The sequence below is a fragment of the Aspergillus heteromorphus genome, assembly GCF_003184545.1.
Source record: "Aspergillus heteromorphus CBS 117.55 chromosome Unknown BO70scaffold_7, whole genome shotgun sequence".
Lineage (NCBI taxonomy): Eukaryota > Fungi > Ascomycota > Eurotiomycetes > Eurotiales > Aspergillaceae > Aspergillus > Aspergillus heteromorphus.
The window spans coordinates 970,438-986,978 of record NW_020290412.1 but is presented as its reverse complement, the minus strand read 5'-3'; the positions used below and the strand labels follow the sequence as shown (position 1 = coordinate 986,978).

General features: G+C 53.2%; 6 protein-coding genes and 1 non-coding gene across 7 annotated transcripts; 2 read left to right on the top strand and 5 right to left on the bottom strand.

Annotated features, from left to right (window-relative positions):
* Positions 1-195: 195 nt before the first annotated feature.
* Positions 196-268, bottom strand: BO70DRAFT_t110. The gene has a single exon. It is a non-coding gene; the product is annotated as a tRNA-Phe (tRNA).
* Positions 269-662: 394 nt separating this feature from the next.
* On the top strand, positions 663-2,858 carry BO70DRAFT_360666 (argininosuccinate synthase). The gene is made up of 12 exons (XM_025542843.1): positions 663-832; positions 917-955; positions 1,014-1,169; positions 1,226-1,261; positions 1,319-1,575; positions 1,645-1,663; positions 1,721-1,753; positions 1,806-2,072; positions 2,130-2,174; positions 2,235-2,316; positions 2,389-2,443; positions 2,530-2,858. Exons 1-12 carry the CDS (start codon positions 793-795, stop codon positions 2,752-2,754), a joined length of 1,254 nt encoding a protein of 417 aa, XP_025401174.1. The 5' UTR covers positions 663-792; the 3' UTR covers positions 2,755-2,858.
* A 266-nt stretch (positions 2,859-3,124) lies between these two features.
* On the bottom strand, positions 3,125-4,863 carry BO70DRAFT_360665 (argininosuccinate lyase ARG4). The gene is made up of 2 exons (XM_025542842.1): positions 3,817-4,863; positions 3,125-3,753 (listed from the first exon to the last, which is right to left on the bottom strand). The coding sequence occupies exons 1-2, from the start codon at positions 4,613-4,615 to the stop codon at positions 3,245-3,247; spliced, it is 1,308 nt and encodes a 435-aa protein (XP_025401173.1). The 5' UTR covers positions 4,616-4,863; the 3' UTR covers positions 3,125-3,244.
* A 934-nt stretch (positions 4,864-5,797) lies between these two features.
* Positions 5,798-7,275, top strand: BO70DRAFT_427934 (branched-chain amino acid aminotransferase). The gene is made up of 2 exons (XM_025547921.1): positions 5,798-5,973; positions 6,058-7,275. The coding sequence occupies exons 1-2, from the start codon at positions 5,901-5,903 to the stop codon at positions 7,131-7,133; spliced, it is 1,149 nt and encodes a 382-aa protein (XP_025401172.1). The 5' UTR covers positions 5,798-5,900; the 3' UTR covers positions 7,134-7,275.
* A 163-nt stretch (positions 7,276-7,438) lies between these two features.
* On the bottom strand, positions 7,439-10,120 carry BO70DRAFT_378561 (uncharacterized protein; the record flags this gene model as incomplete). Its single annotated transcript, XM_025545269.1, has 3 exons — positions 9,833-10,120; positions 9,421-9,761; positions 7,439-9,387 (listed from the first exon to the last, which is right to left on the bottom strand). The coding sequence occupies exons 1-3, from the start codon at positions 10,024-10,026 to the stop codon at positions 7,439-7,441; spliced, it is 2,484 nt and encodes an 827-aa protein (XP_025401171.1). The 5' UTR covers positions 10,027-10,120.
* Positions 10,121-11,027: 907 nt separating this feature from the next.
* BO70DRAFT_360664 (glycoside hydrolase family 76 protein) lies at positions 11,028-13,210 on the bottom strand. The gene is made up of 3 exons (XM_025542841.1): positions 12,803-13,210; positions 12,033-12,727; positions 11,028-11,984 (listed from the first exon to the last, which is right to left on the bottom strand). The coding sequence occupies exons 1-3, from the start codon at positions 12,897-12,899 to the stop codon at positions 11,391-11,393; spliced, it is 1,386 nt and encodes a 461-aa protein (XP_025401170.1). The 5' UTR covers positions 12,900-13,210; the 3' UTR covers positions 11,028-11,390.
* Positions 13,211-14,368: 1,158 nt separating this feature from the next.
* Positions 14,369-16,493, bottom strand: BO70DRAFT_214061 (chaperonin-containing T-complex subunit CCT2). The gene is made up of 4 exons (XM_025538669.1): positions 16,438-16,493; positions 16,214-16,371; positions 14,765-16,139; positions 14,369-14,698 (listed from the first exon to the last, which is right to left on the bottom strand). Exons 1-4 carry the CDS (start codon positions 16,438-16,440, stop codon positions 14,639-14,641), a joined length of 1,596 nt encoding a protein of 531 aa, XP_025401169.1. The 5' UTR covers positions 16,441-16,493; the 3' UTR covers positions 14,369-14,638.
* Between the last annotated feature and the right edge of the window lie 48 nt (positions 16,494-16,541).

Sequence of the window (16,541 nt, the reverse complement as noted above, 5' to 3'; positions counted from 1 at the left end):
GTTGCTTAAGACACATGCAAAACATTTGAAGCCAAATATGACCTGACCCTGACTATAGCAGAGTGAAGGTTCAATGAATAAAGGGAAAGGAATAGAAAAGCAGGAATCTACCTAGATAGGATTGCAGTGGAAGAACTGGCTCAAGATGGATAAGAAGGGAAAACACCCAAAAAAGGGTGGGGGGCAAAAAAGACATGGGACGAGCCGGGCTTGAACCGGCCACCTCCAGATCTTCAGTCTGACGCGCTCCCAGATGCGCCATCGTCCCTGGGTGGTTGGGAAAAGGTCAAATATTATGCAATAGAAACCTAAACAACGGAGCCCCACATGCAGACCCCGCCAGCCATTAGAACCTTTCCCCCGTCCTCCATTTTTGTAGTTGTAGATAGTACCTACACAGGATACTCCACACGGGGTACACTGTACTACTAAAGTACTCTGAGTAAAAGATCTGCAGCGACCGGCACCCGTCTATCTCCCTATTAGTATTATCTGGCCGTATTATTATGGCATGGATAAACTGCGAGATAGGGATTCGCTTAGGCGGGTCCTCGGTCCACAGCAATTGGCCCACAACGGACCCCGATATTACGTAAGGCCCCGGGCTCCGACTCCGGACGGATGATGAGTCAACGACCTCTTAGTCACACTCGCTGCGTTCTCAACAACCGGCAAAGGATATGAGCCATCGCGAATCTACTATTCTTTCTTCCTAAGCTACTATTCTTGAACTCCCCATCCCTACAGGCCTCCGCCGCGCAACCTCCCCTTTTCAATCTATAACCCATCACAATGGCCTCTGAAAAGCCCCGTGTCTGCCTGGCCTACTCTGGTATGTGCCCGGCTCCGGACCCCCGCATGTTGAATTACACGGTTGATAAGAGCTGTGGACGCTGACTGTCGGTTTTCTATCTAGGCGGTCTTGACACCAGCTGCATTCTGCGCTGGCTCATCGGTACACCCTCTCCCGCGCCCAATCGGTAGAAACCTGTCGCGACTGACAACCGTACTAGAGGAGGGCTATGATGTTGTTTGCTTCCTCGCCAATGTCGGCCAGGAGGAGGACTGGGCTGCTGTCGAGGCCAAGGCCCTCAAGATTGGCGCGAAGAAGATGATCATCGAGGACTTGCAACGTGAATTCATCACTGAGCTTTGCTTCCCCGCCATCCGTAAGACAATGGAGTCTGCCTGGTCGCCGCAATTACCCCGCTAACCGCCATGCTAGAGTGCAACGCCATCTACGAGGGCCGTTACCTTCTCGGTATGTCATGATGCGCCTTTCTGATACGCTCGGGGTTCACGGACTGACCCTGTACAGGAACCAGCTTGGCTCGTCCCGTGATTGCTCGCGCCCAGATGCGCGCTGCCCAGAGGGAAAACTGCCAGTACGTCAGTCACGGTGCCACCGGCAAGGGCAATGACCAGGTCCGCTTCGAGCTGGCCTTCTACGCCATCCAGCCCTCCATCAAGATCATTGCTCCCTGGCGCGATCCCAAATTCTTCAAGCGGTTCGCTGGTCGCAATGACCTTCTCGACTACGCCGCCCAGACCGGCATTCCCGTCACTTCCACCAAGGTGAGCCATGGAAATCACGCACCATCGTACTGCCCCGCACAATTTCAAAGCTAACACATACTCTTCTAGGCCAAGCCGTGGTCAATGGGTTAGTCACCCGGTCTCTGCATCTATACTGTCCCGCATTGAATACTAAGTAGCACAGACTCCAACTCCGCTCACTGCAGTTACGAGGCCGGTAAGTGTCAACTTTGTAGCGGGTTTGCAGCCCTATACTCACACAATTACAGGTGTCCTGGAAGACCCCGATCACACCCCTCCCTCCGACATGTGGACCATGACCGCCGACCCCCTGACTGCTCCCAACGAGCCCGTCGACCTCACCATCCACTTCGAGCAGGGTGTGCCCACCAAGCTCGTCACTCCCCAGAAGGAGTACACTGACCCCGTTGAGCTGTTCTACACCCTCAACAAGATTGGCTTCACTCACGGCATTGGCCGTATTGACATTGTCGAGAACCGTTTTATCGGTCTGAAGAGCCGTGGCTGCTACGATTGTACATTCCCTCTCTCCTCCAAACTCACATCTCCAGATCCACGCTAACATAACACAGCCCCCGCCATGACCATCCTCCGCGATGCTCACCTCGACCTCGAGGGTAAATGATATCCCCATAACTACCCCCCCCCCTCCAAACTGCATCACTAACCAGCAATAGGTCTCGTCCTTGACGGCCAGGTCCGCGCCCTGCGTGACCAATTCGTTACCCACAACTGGTCTATCCAGCTCTACAACGGCTAGTACGTACCCCAAAACACCGCCAATGAAAACGCATCCCAAGCCTCCCCCGTCAAAACTAACACCTACAATAGCTACTTCAGCCCCGAGCGCGAGTTCATCGAGAACAGTCTCAAGTTCAGCCAAAAGGTGAGCCTCCCCCCCCCCCCCCCCCCTTCCCACCAAGCCCTACCCACCCACCCCATCCTTATCAAAACTAACCCCATCATCCATAGCGCGTCAACGGCGAGGTTCGTCTCCGCTGCTACAAGGGCCACGTCTACATCCTCGGCCGCTCCAGCAGCACCGAAAACCTTTACTCCGCCGAGGAGGCCTCCATGGACTCCCTGGAGGACTTCGAGCCCACCGATACTACCGGGTTTGTTGCCATCCAGTCTATCCGTCTGAAGAAGTACGGTCTCCAGAAGGGTGAGGAGGGTGAGAGTCTCAGCCGGGCTTGAATGTATGCATATATGCGGTGACGTATTGGCGGGGCTGGAGGATAGATATCATGTCATATAAGATAAAAAGTAGATAATTGGATCTGGGATTTTTAGCGTTTACGTGGCAATTTTGTTGCTGTTGATGTAGAGTAAGTAGGTGGTAGGTATGGATCTCCCTATGTGGAGGACGACTTGGTGAGTTTATCATGTCGAAGACCTATTGAAGAGTATATGGCGTGTTATTTTATTCTCCTTTGAACAAGATAATGTCTTGCGCTTGGTTATCTTGGTTAAATAAGAAGAAGATACTGAGGGGGATGTGGCAGAAAGAATGCAATGAAAACCACAACTGCAACGAGGATAAAGAAGAATAAGCTGAAAACCATCTCGATATTATAACCCATATATATCTCACATTTGTATATCAATAAATCTCTATCAAGACAGACCCGCTAACTTTTGCCTCAACCCAACAGAAGAACCCCAAAACCATGAGAAAAGAATCCGTTCACAGCAATCCACGCAGCACACCAGTTTGTTCCAACACGGCCCGACGACTCGTACCACCGACAGCATCCTTCAATTCGACCGCACGGTCATAATCCAAGCAAGCACGGACATCATCATTGAAGCGAGAGTCGACTGTCTGAAGCTGCTCCAATGACAGGGTGTCCATGGGAACGTTGTGCTTCTCAGCCAGCGCAACAACACGACCGGAGATGTGGTGGCCCTCGCGGAAAGGCACGCCCTTGCGGACGAGATAGTCCGCGATCTCGGTGGCGAGCATTTCGGGCGCCAGGGCGGCGGTCATCTTCTCGGGGATGATAGTGAGAGTGGAGAGGACGCCGGTGGCGATCTGGATGCTATCACCGACGGTCTTGATGTGGTCGAGAAGAGGTTCCACGCTCTCCTGCAGATCCTTGTTGTAGGTGGTGGGAAGCCCCTTGATGGTGCACATCAGGCCAGCCATTTGTCCGAAGGCGCGACCGGCCTTTCCGCGCAGAAGCTCCAGGCTGTCTGAAGGAGTCGTCAATATCAATTAGGCACATGAGAGGTGATAGACGAGAAGGAAATCCTTACCTGCGTTCTTCTTTTGAGGCATCAACGACGAACCAGTAGAGTAAGCATCGGATAACCGGACGAAGCCAAATTCTAGACTGCTGTAGATGATCAGATCTTCTGCCCAGCGAGAAATCTTTAGCATGAAGGAGCTGCCCCATTGCATGGTTTCCATGGCGAAGTCACGATCGGCCACGGCATTCATCGAGTTGTACAAAAGACCCTCAAAGCCGAGCTCCTGAGCCATGGCCTCCCGGTCAATCTGGAAGGGGTTTCCTGCGAGAGCACCAGTGCCTAGAGGACTGCGGTTGACCCGCTTGATGACCTCCCGTAGACGCTGGAGCTCGCTGCCAAAGGCGGTCGCGTGCGACAGAAGCCAGTGACTCCAGCGAACGGGCTGGGCCTTCTGAAGATGGGTGTAGCCCGGCATTATGTATTCAATTTCGGTCTCCGCGCGGGCAATCGAGACTTTGACGAGGTCGCTTAGGAAGGTTTCCAGCTTGCGCAGCTCATCTCGCAGCCACAACCGCATGTCCGTGGCGATCTGCTCGTTCCGGGACCGACCCGTGTGCAGCTTTCCCCCAATATCCTTGCCAATGATCTCCGAAAGACGACGCTCATTGGCAGTGTGAATATCCTCATCATTCTCCTTGGCGACAAATGTGTTTGTGCTCCATTCCTCGGCGATCTGCTTGAAGCCTCGCTCGATCTCAGAGAACTCATGCGCGGACAGGATGCCGGACTTGGTGTTGGCCCGGGCAAAGGCAATGGACCCGGCAATATCCTGCTTCCAGAAGATGCGGTCATAGGGCAAAGACATGTTGTATTGCACCATCAGGGGGTCGAGACCCTCTAGAGAAGCCAGAAGTGTGGATTAGTCGCAGGGCCATTGGAAAGCCATTGTGCAGAAAAAGGGGAGCTTACGGGTAAATCGACCTCCCCAGAGCATATTTTCGGCGACAGCATTGGAACCGCTCATCTTGGATGGTGTATGAAGAGAAATGGATGGGACTGGGAGAAGAGAGAAGGGAGAAGGGAGGAGTGTGGAAGATAGTAGATAGATACTAGTGTCTCGACAAGTGGTGACTCTTACCCGCTGGATTAGGCAAGTGTGAATCACAGCCGCCGCAGCGACATCGGCCCGCTATCCCGTTTCGGGACGGACTGACTGATCCAATCACAGACGTTTCCGGAAGCACTGATAACAGTCACATGACATTATGGGGCTGGCTCGTCTAGGGCTTGGCGGGTCACCAGTTCCACGATCACGGGACCGGACAGCATTGTTGCACTGGAGATCGAACGTGTTACTTGGTACATATGGGGTAGCACTTACGAAGTACTCCGTACAGAGTACATATACTCCAACCGCCTATGTTCTGAGAGTCTCCCGGCAAGAATTGTCTGTTGGCTGGATGGCATGGCTGTAAACCTAGCAATACTGTGGTCAGGTCCGCAGGATTCTGCCAGGCCTCTGATGTCAAGAGTTGCTGTGGCAAGGGCCACAAAAGGGGCCACTTACTTTGTACAAAGTATGATTATCTCTATACAGCTTCAAATCCTTACCCAGCTAGGAAGCGGTCAGGCTACTTTTGCCACAGTGGCCCCGACCCGCTAAACAACGTTCCTAAAACACTCTGCCACAGTAGTGTGAAGCCCCCTCATGTCGATATTGGAGAATGTCCTGGAGTTCCGGCACATTCCAGGGTGGTCCGTCTCTGTCCTTCCGTACTATGTAATATGCAAGAGTTGAGGTGATGGTCTACTAAAAAGCTGACTGAGGAGAGATTATGTTCTCGTGAGTCGTGAGTTGTGACTGTGAGATTACCGTACGGCTGACTCGCTTCTCCGCATGAAGGAAATCCGGGGGAAGGTGGAGGTGGACCCTGAAATCAGTAGCCGTCCAGAGTAGGTACCGTATACGACGACTCCGCATAGCTATGCGACCTGCTCCGGAATGGACCAAGCCACCACGTCAGGAAGTTTGTCTTCTGCCGTCATCATTCTCCGCGCCAGCCTATTATAAAATCACCCACCCTCAGTCTACTATTATTCTACACACCCAGTCCCTGCGACCATCAAGTCAATATAACCCAACTGCCAAAATGACCAGTCCATTCCCCCCTCCTCCGACCAATTCGATTGACTGGAACAACGTCGGGTTCAAAGTCCGCGATGGTAATTCTATCCTCACCACCATTGCCTCCCCCCTCTAGCCCCCCTTGCCCCCTTCTAACCATGCATCGATATAATATATCATAGTAAACGGCCACGTCCAAAGCACCTACACGACAGCGAGCGGCCACTGGACAGCCCCAAGGGTGATCAGCAACCCCCATCTCCCCATCCACGGAATGTCCCCCGGTCTCAACTACGGGCAACAAGCCTACGAGGGCCTCAAAGCCTTCCGACACCCGACCAACAACACCATCAGCATCTTCCGGCCCGATCGCAACGCGACACGCCTCGCTCACTCCTGCTCCTTCGTCTCCATCCCTCCTATCCCAGAACCCATCTTTCTGGAAAGCGTGCGACTCGCCGTCGCCGCCAATGCCGAATACGTGCCCCCGCACTCCGCCAACGCCGCCATGTACATCCGTCCCTTGGTGTTCGGGTCCTCGCCCCAACTCAGCCTGACCCCGCCTGATGAATACACGTTCGTGGTCTTCGTGACGCCAACGGGCGTGTATCACGGCGTGCATGCCGTGGATGCGCTGATCCTGGAGGACTATGATCGCAGTGCGCCGGTCGGGACGGGCTCTGCTAAGCTCGGAGGGAACTATGCCCCCGTGTTACGACATAGTGCGCGCGCGTACCGGGAGGGGTTTGGGATCACGTTACATCTGGATAGTAAGACGCGGTCCGAGGTGGATGAGTTTTCCACGTCGGCGTTTATTGGGGTGAAGAGGGATGCGGAGGGGAGGGTGACTTTGGTGCAGCCGGATAGCCAGAATGTGATTGATTCGGTGACCGCTACGTCGGTCTTGGAGATTGGGGAGCAGTTGATGGGGTATCGTGTCGAGAAGAGGAGGGTGCCGTATGAGGAGATCGGGGAGTTTGAGGAGGTTATTGCGGCGGGGACCGCGGCTGCCTTGGTCCCTATCCGAAGTATTACGATGAAGTCGAGGGGGAGTCGCTGGGAGTACGAGTGTGGTGGGGAGGAGCAAGGGGGTGGGGAGGTCTGTGTTAAGTTGTTGGAGATGCTGAAGGGGATTCAATATGGGAAGATCGAGGATCCGTTTGGATGGAATTACGTTGTGCAAATCCCACCAGAGGAGTCATTTGAAGGGGGTGATGATCATGAGGAAAAAGAGTTGAACGGGGTTAATGTGCCGTAGGGAGATATTGAGTCCTTATTTACTACCAGATCTGGATCCCAGATGTACTAGGGGAGGTCAATGTCAAAATCCACTGTTAGGTAACACAGTATCGCTCAATGGCATGCTAAGGCACTGGAAGAAATAGAGCGAATGCCAATGGACAAAAGCGTAGGGGCTGGACAAACAGATACCAAAAAGCCACCAGAAGGGAATGTACGCAGGCACTGCAAAGTAAAATCCATCTCCCAGCCTGTATATCGACGGGACACGATGTTATTCTTTGGTACTCCTCATTACGATATCGTTATCGGTTGGGTCCATCTTTAATCACTGTCACTGTCACTGTCACTATCACTGCTGCCACTGCTCTCTTCGGAACTCTCCAAAAGTGGCGGTATTGTATCTGTCTTTCGAGATATTGTATTTACTACACAGCTAGCCTGAGCCTTTGCTTCGATCTCTTTCATCTGATCATGCCTCAGCGACTTCAGCGTAGGATGGCGACTCCCGGTCTTGCGTGACGGGTGCGTCCACGACCCCGTCCAGGATTGCGTCGGCACTGGTTGCGATGCAGGGGGAAGTGAGGACGTGTTATCGCACCGCAGGAGGCCGGGCTTGATTGAGCCGTAACTTTCCCCTTCAGAGCCCGAGGACAGCTCCACTATTTCCTGATGGGATGACGTCTGGGCCCGCCGAGGACCAGGAGTGGCTTTCTTATTTATCGAAGCTGTAGTTTTCCGAGAGATGCTATTCGGATGGGAGCATGGCGTATGACCTTTCAATTCTTGCGAGCTAGTGGTTGGCTTGGACTTTTGAGATGCTGAGACGAGGGTAGGCTTTGGTTTCATAGAGGCCTGAATCTTTTCAACTTTCTTCCGTAGAGTCTCCGTTCTCGTTGACGTTCGGTGATCGTTTTCATCCTCCTTAAAGGAGTTCAACGTGTCCGATATACGCTGCAGTTTCTGGATGTACCGATGGTCTGCCTTTTGATCTTGTGCTGTTTTGATCTTCTGCTTTAAATCCTCTGTGAACAACTCCCTGTTGTGCCTGATGTCCTTCCTTGCTTCTTCCCGATCCTGTTTTAGCTTGTCCTGGGGTACGTCGGAAGGAACCCCCAAAGAACTAGGACCGGAAGATCTTCTCTTGGTGCTCGGCGCCTTGGCTCCAGGCTTCAGAGGAGCAGGCTTTTTCACTGCATTACTACTTGTAAACATAACTTCTTCTTCATCAGCGAATGACACAGATCGACGTTCACATAGTCCTTCAGCGGGGGAATCCTTGCGCAGAGCCGAGTGTAAACCCTTGAGGGGTGTTTGGGACTTCGACGGCGTGATGCTTTTCTGTGGCAGGGATAGTGCGCCTTGGATGGCAGTCTCACTGCTGGGAACCTCTGGGGTAAAACTGGGAGCTTGTACCACGGGTTGCGCAGGTACGGCAGATTCCTGGGATAGATCAAGCAACACAGGCGGTTTGTTAGAAGGGCTCTTCGTAATTCCTAGTCCCAGGCCAGGCTTAGGGGGCTTTGACGGCGCCCGTCCAGAAAAGCTCAAGCGACGACCACAGCCGGGGAACAGTGGGAGTCCTGCACATTTGCGCGGAGTGTGCGGACTTACCGCAGGCGTTATAACGACATTCTTGCCGCTATCAACAGTATTTTGGGGCACATCTAATCGAGGTTCTTTGCTAGGCTCGAAATCTTGCTTGCTTAGCCTTCTTTTGCGTGATACACCGTTGTCCGGCTTTGCTGCACCGATTATGGTATTGTTCGATGTGTTTCCTTCCATAGATGCCAGACTTGGACTAATTGCGACAACATCGGGGTCCTGGGATCGATCCTTTCCTCCCAGTCGAGGTTTTGCATGATGCTCATCTTCAATCCTATCATCCGCACTAACCCTACTATCTTCATCACCGTACACCGACATTTGTATTTCATGGCCTAGTTGACGAAAATGCAACGGTGACAGAGACGCATCATTGCATTGCTGTTCCTGCGATGGAGCGACTGGAGATGCTGTCACTTCTTTGGTAATCGATCGTCTTGTGGAGCCTTTATGCTTAGCAGGCGATTGTTGCGCTCTAGGTGCGGGAGTGTGGGAAGGTGAGGGAGAATCGCCCAATTCCTGGCTTTCCATGCGCTTATGCAGAGGTGTGGTAGTGATGGCACTTTCTGATTGATCCCGAGAGCTTTCCCCGTGGACAAACGCCTGCTTCTTCCAGGCTGAAGGAGATCCAGGAATTCCATCTCTTTCAACCGAGGAGACAGGAATATCTGTATGATAGTTATTATCTTTATTATAAGAACCCAAGTTCGATAAGCGCCTGTCAGGTGTCCCAAAACTCGCAACTTCATTTTTTCCCTCATTGACCGCGGGAATCTGGCGCTTGGCAGCTTTGACCGTCTCCTTTTTGATCTGTATCTGAGGCTCGAAGCTTTGGGCGGCGGCGTTCCAATCTTGGACGACAGAGGGGAATCGTACGGGAGCATACTGCCATGGTTTCTGAATAACTCGGACAGTGGCTCGCTGGTCGGAACCTTCCTGCAACGCCTTACCATTATCCACAAAAACTTCCGCGACGGTCATCTCAGTATCGAGGTCGACATATTCATAGGCATCATCGACAAGCTTCTTAATTTCCAGAGGGCTATAACACCATGGCTGTTAGTGGACAGGACCCAACTAACAACATGCAGAGTTGTGTATTGCTCTACTTACTCTGCATGAGGTCTGAGCATTCTCCATTTATCCTGAATTATGCCCGCCAATCCACCCAGAGTGATCCCCTCCGGCTTTCCGAGCACGATCAAGAAACAGGTGGCTGGTTTCCTAACGGCGGGGTTGTTATTGTCGCAGCTGGCATCTTCGCGGTCGCGGGGAAACACCTTGACATGGAGGCGTAAGAAGACCATGTTGAAGGACAGGCAGGCAAATTGTGAGCTGGTCAGGAAGCTTCAGTGGCAAGCCCACCAGAGTGAAGTACTGTCTGGTGAGCAGTCCTCTTGGGGGGACAGATGAAGCGGCTTGGAGAGGTCCGTATTTGGAGGGTGATAGATCGAATTTGTAGGAGACGGAGGACAAGAGAGTGCATAGCACCTAGTGGGGTTGCAGCAAGGCAGGTGTTGGTCACCAAATCAGACTGGAGATTATGGGCTACTTTTAGGGAACTAGACAGCTCACATGCCCATCACTTGGGCATATGATGTAACAATATTAGTGAATCTTCTCCCATTGTGAATAGTGAATACTAGATAGTATACGGTCAAAAACACGCCGCATTATTGGTGCATTCAGCATGGAGCCCGCACTGTCACCGCCTGCTTGAACAGGACCATGTTGTCTTGGCTGATGCTTTGTCACCAGCTGCAGTAACTGATATGATGCAACTAGATTACTACAAGTAGAATATGATTATTTTATCTCTGGCTTACTAAGAGTGAAATATAATTATTTTATCTTTAGCTAAGTAAGTATATTCCTATACCCCATAACAGGCTATATAACTGCGGAATGGCGAGATTAAACAATGTAAATAATTTAGGCTATAAACAGATACTACTAAATAAAAGAGACAGCCGAGAAAGATAGTTTTATCGGGTTTATCAAAGCCAGGCCTGCATATTGAACATATCTATAAAACTAGTATATACTACAGAAGAACTACAGAATAGAATAAAAATTTATAAATTACTTTACTGGCGGATCGAGGGGATATTGAAGATTGAACATTGTCTGTTTTATATATATAAAAGTTCCGCACTCAGGGCCCTTTGGCCGTCGGCGACCCGGAAAGAGTCTCCAAGAGTGCTGTAATCGGGTATAATGCAATAAATAATAATCAATCAATCAATACAGGAGTAGCCGAGGAATAGGATCAACGGGCCGAGGCCGGGTCAACACAGAGCGGCTGAATCCAAGGCCATCACTGGGCCAAGCCCTCCTTCCAATCCAATAGGTGTCACAAATCATCAGATTCACGGCCAGACCCCCCCCCAAAAAGAATCTGAGTTGTTTCACAGTCTTAAGTTTTAACCAGGCTCCTTGACCATCAACTCCAATTTCCAAGCAACTCCTCTGACCCTAAAGCGTTATGACCGACATGACCTGTTATAAATGACTCCGCGAAAAGATCCGGGATCACACGAGCCCGTATCGCCCGTGATCGAAGATGGGGCATAAACTGGGAGAAAATCCACGCTTCACCGTATCCAGAGAGCTATCTAGGTCGGCTCCTCTTATGTACAAAATTACATCCCTGCGAAAACACAGTCTCGACTCAACCTCCATAGACCAGCCAGGTAATTGCAGCGATCCAACCGCCGACAAACATGATGGTGATGATTGAGGCCCCCGCACGATCCCCAGTCGTGATGGGGGATAGCGTATTGGGGGAACTCTTCGGAGCGGTACCCGCGTTGGGGTCGCTCTTACTGGTGCCGCCGGTGTTCGAGGTCAGCGGACCGTGATACCCTTGGCCTTGATTTACATGCGTAATCATGTTGGATGAGAAGACACTTAGCGCGCTCATGTCTGTCTCGAGCGATGTCTCGCCATCCCACTGGGCCTGGTGCCACCGTCGCCCACACCCAGTGCCGGAGCTGCCGCCGGAACATTGCTTCGATGCTGCTAGCGCTGACTGCTGGATCTTAGGAATAATTTCACCAGCAGTGTAGGGCGCAATGGTGGTGGCAAAGGTCAACCAGGAAGCTAAGAACCCCTTGAAGCAGTCCTGATTTCGATCGCACATCATATTCGGTTCGCAGGAGATCTCGGACATTACATTGCCGCCGAATTCCTGGGGGAAGAACTTTTGAAAGGCACTCCCGAGCAAGCCATCCAGGCCTTTCTTCCATTTATCTGCACCGTCGGTCTATTCCTCGTGAGCGCCACGGTCACTAACAAGGACGGGAAGCCTTACCAGATTATACATGTATGCGGCCCCACTGAGAAACGTCCCGTAGTTATACGTCCATTGTATATCGCCATGATCCTTGCATTGTGCCTCGGTAGTGGTCGTGTCGGCAATGTTCCATTCGTTCGTGTTCAGCAACGGGGTTGTGGCACTCCAGTCCCAGATCTTCTCCGCCCAGTCGATATAGGTATCATTGTTGGTGTAGCGCCCTAGCCGAGCCGCCAGCTGGAACAGACCACCATTGGAGATGGCATTTTTGGTGGTGTAGCCGGCTTGGTAGGGCCATATCTGCCAGCGCAGGCCGCCCTGGCAGCTGGAGGTGTCCCAGCGTGGGACCTGGGTATTGAACACACCCTGGGCGAGCGATAACCAGGACGGCTGGCCGTCTTCTTCGGGATAGTTGAGTTCTGCCGCCGTCATGGCGGCCAGGCCCCAAAAGACCTGGTCGTCGTTCCCGAGGTAGTTGCTATCGTTGGCCGGGAAGTAGTTATCGTCACCCTTCTGCCAGAGCATACCCTGGGTGGTGACCTCGTTGTAAGAAGTGTCCCCGGTCCAATACCAGTACTGGATCAACGTCATGAACATAGCACCACCCTCCCACCAGGTATCGGGAAGTTTCCCCGGTGTTTGACCCGATTCATTGCCATGGTAGTAGCTCATCATGTTGTAGGCCGTCGTCGCGGCGGCATTCTTGATGGATTCTGTCGTGGCGCAAGGTTAGTTCCAGCCAGCCAATCGCCCCCCCCCCCCCCCTCCTAAGTAGCTTGGAAGCTTACGCTCATCGTTCACGTCTAGCTGGAGAGCGAACACTGTTCCCTGGAAGGCGAGCAAGACGGTAAGAAAAACCGCCCTTATCCAGTCAGGAGGGACCATCATCAAAGAGTGTAGCTGCGAATATCAGGCGAAGGATGGCGCAGACGACGGCATCGACGCGCGCAACGGGGTGACAGGAGGGCCAGTTGATGCAGAGGCAGTGGTGGTACTGCTGCTACTGCTACTGTATCTGGCGGAATGCGGAAGGGAGGGGCGGGGAGGGCCAAAGAATGGGGGAGTCAATCACCCCCGACCATGCAGCTGGGATGTAGCGAGGGTGAAGGGCTGTAAAGTATTGAAAAGGGCAATTGGAATGTTGAGCCGCGTCGACATGACATGCGAGTGAGGAAGGGAAGAGAGGAGAAGAAGAGAGGAAGAGAGGAGGACGACCCAAGGTAGGTGGTAGGTAGTAGGTAGGTAGAGGGTGAGACTGGAGTGACGGCATCGGGTTCCCAGGGATGGCAGGGTAGTACTGTGCAGGTGGGACCCCTTCCGGATCCTGGCCATGGGGTCGTGGGGTCGCATTCAATGTATCTACATAGTACGGAGTAGCAGGTACGTAGGTACTGTGTAGGTAGTACCATCATGAACCGTACTTACAGTCCGGACTCAGACTGGAGGCAGTACAACGCTCAGGGACCACTGCACTAGCTTGGACAGTCTTAGTTTCAGGGTCCTGGGTGAGTGGTCCAACGAACGCGCAATGGGCGGGTGGGCGCCGCGCCTTCACTACTGGCTCGACCCTTGCCAGTTGCGGGGTCCGCCCCCATTGATCGCCACTAAGGTACCGAGTACTCCGTACTTATATCAAGATACTACACACTTCTACGTTCTAACGCAGATGGATCCGCTGCCATATACCCGCTAGACTGCTGGTCAAAGACCAGGATTCTGAGCCAGGCTCAGAACGCGCATCCCTTATATGCCGTAGAGGCCAGGTGCCACTCAACTCTGTGCCACCGCAGTGTACCCAGGAATCAAGATACCTGCCGGGCTGATTGATCATCGGCGGAAATTTTTCATCCTCCATCGTTCCAGTGGCACGGAGTACCGGCCCTGCATATCCTTCTTGGCACGGGTACGTACCTCAGTCTTACTCTCACACACATCCCCCACAGAGCACTGACAGCCAGAGGACAGACAGACAGACTCCAGGACGCGGCTTTCTGTCTTTCTGTGCTTATGGAGAAGTATGGTCTTATCCATCCCATATACCGGGCGTTGGACCTGGAGCCGCTCCTCCGTGCTACGTTCAACATTCTACGACACAGTACGGAGTAGTGCTCACCGTAGTAGATAGATTCCGTGGTATCTACCCATACAGATCAGAAAGTTCCACCACCCAGACCGGCAGGAATCGTCCGACCCACATCGTGCAGAACCAGCCCTCCCGTGTCTGAGGTGATCGGAGGATGCCATCATTATTATTACTCAGATCCTACACGGTAATAGATGGAGGCAGTCCGGCAGGCCTGTACGGCCTGAGACATCGAATGATCCATAAGTAGACCAGCCAGAGCTGCCAGCCATACCCACCACCTTTGCACTTCGCAGGAGTCAGGAACATCCTCCCAGAGATCCCAGAAAGCATACGATGAAGAGCCAGTGTTCGAGGCGATTGTTCGTCAAATGCTTTTATCTCGTCAAAAGGTTCTATGGCACAGTAACTAGGCTCCGGAAAGAGCACGCTGTCAACACGCATCCACCTTTCTGAATGACCATACTGGTTGGGATCACGTTGCAAATTATTCTCCGCGCTCGCATAGTAGTGGATATTTACTCAAAATTTGCCTCCCTCCTTACATGCGCTCGCGTCTGCGAGGTGCCGCCCGGATGATGTTGTCGACACGCAGAAGAAGCTGTACAAAAGCATTCGGTGTTAGTACCATGTGCGATGGGATCGAACGAACGGGAGAAAGTCTTACCTCGGCTGCCTCCGATGCTGAAGAGACCACCGCCTTTTTCAGCTTGTAGCTTTCCACAACACCCAACTCGCGCATATCAGCGATGCCACCTCCAGGGGTGAGCAGATCCAGCCCGGAGCTAGTCATTCCATTGTTGATCGCTTGCCGTAGTCGCGTAACGAGATCACTGGAATCCAGACCGGCATTGTCGGCCAAGATGGTGGGCAGCTGCTTCAGCGCCAGGGCAAAGGAGTCCACAGCCAGCTGCTTCTTGCCGGTTGTGTTCTGCGCGGCCTGCTCGACGGCCTTGGACATCACCATCTCAGCACAGCCACCACCCAGGGTGACCCGGGGGTCCTTCACGGTCTGGGACAGCACGGCCAGAGCATCGTGGAGAGAGCGCTCGGCTTCATCGAGCAGCTGCTCCGTAGCGCCACGGAGCACAATGGTGCATGCCTGACCGGCAGCCACGCCCGAGAACTTGATGAGGGTATCTTCGCCAATGATGACCTCCTCGATGACGTCGCAGTGGCCCAGCTTAACCTGCTCGGGGTGATCGAACGTCGAGGCGATCTCACCACCGGTAACAAGAGCCAGGCGCTCCACGCCGTCGAAGTCGGCGTGTTCAATGGACATAATACCAGCCTCCGTAAATAGCTGTTCAGGCCAGTTGTAGATCAGCTGACGGTTCACGAAGCAGTTGATCCCGTGGGCCTTGATCCGCTCAACCTTGGCCTTCATCTTCTCGCGCTCAGCCTTCTCCAGCTCCGCCAGCTTACCCGTCGACTCGACCTTCACCCGCGCACCGAAGACCTTCACCTTGTCTGTGTCCATCGCCGTATTGGCAACCAGGATCTTGACATTCTCCAAGCGCTTGGGCTGGTTCACACCGATCTTCTTGTCGAGGATGAAGCCCTCGTCGAGGTAAGAGTCGCTAAGCTTGCCACCGGCCTTCTTGATGATCTGGATGTGGCTCAGGTCGGTCGAACCCCGGAGTCGGAGGACAGCGTCGCAGGCGAGAGTGGCAAATTGGTCACGGTCCTGGGCCAGGACCTTGGAGCTGAGGGTCGTACGAGCGATAGAGTGGAGATCTTTCCGGAACGACTCCTTGTCGGCACTACGGTCGACGGCAGCCTTCTCCAAAGCCTCCAGAGCCGCCTTGCTGGCTATCCGGTACCCCTCGATGATGGTCTGGGGGTGAATCTTGCGGTTCACCAACTTCTCTGCCTCCCGCAGCAACTCCGCCGCCAACACGGTCACGGAGGTCGTACCGTCACCAACTTCGTCATCTTGAACCTTGGAGATGTTGACCAGGACCTTGGCCGCGGCATTGTCGAGGGCAATCGATTTCAGGATCGTAGCACCGTCGTTTGTAACGAGGATCTCTCCGGTCGACCTAAAACATCCACGTCATCAGTGCGGTGCTCACAGCGGCAACCCCGCTAAGGGCTCCCCGGTCATCCCACGTACGCTGACTGTAGGATCTTGTCCATTCCCTTGGGGCCGAGTGTGCTCTTGACCAAGTCGCCGACAGCGATGGCTCCGACGAAGGCGGACAAACGGGCGTTCTCGCCTTTCTCTTCGATGACATCGTCCGCAAAGATCTGCGTGGGATTGGCGAAGGACGCCTTGAGGGCGGTCAGTATCCGAGAGACGACTAACACCATGCGAGGAGTCGATCCGAGGAGGCTTACCATGGTGACTGTAGGTAGATGGTAGAATGGGCTACCGTCGAGGAGGGATGGGTGGGGGGGGGGGTAAAGGGAAGGAGTGGCAGCTCAGGGGTGGTTTGTCCTGG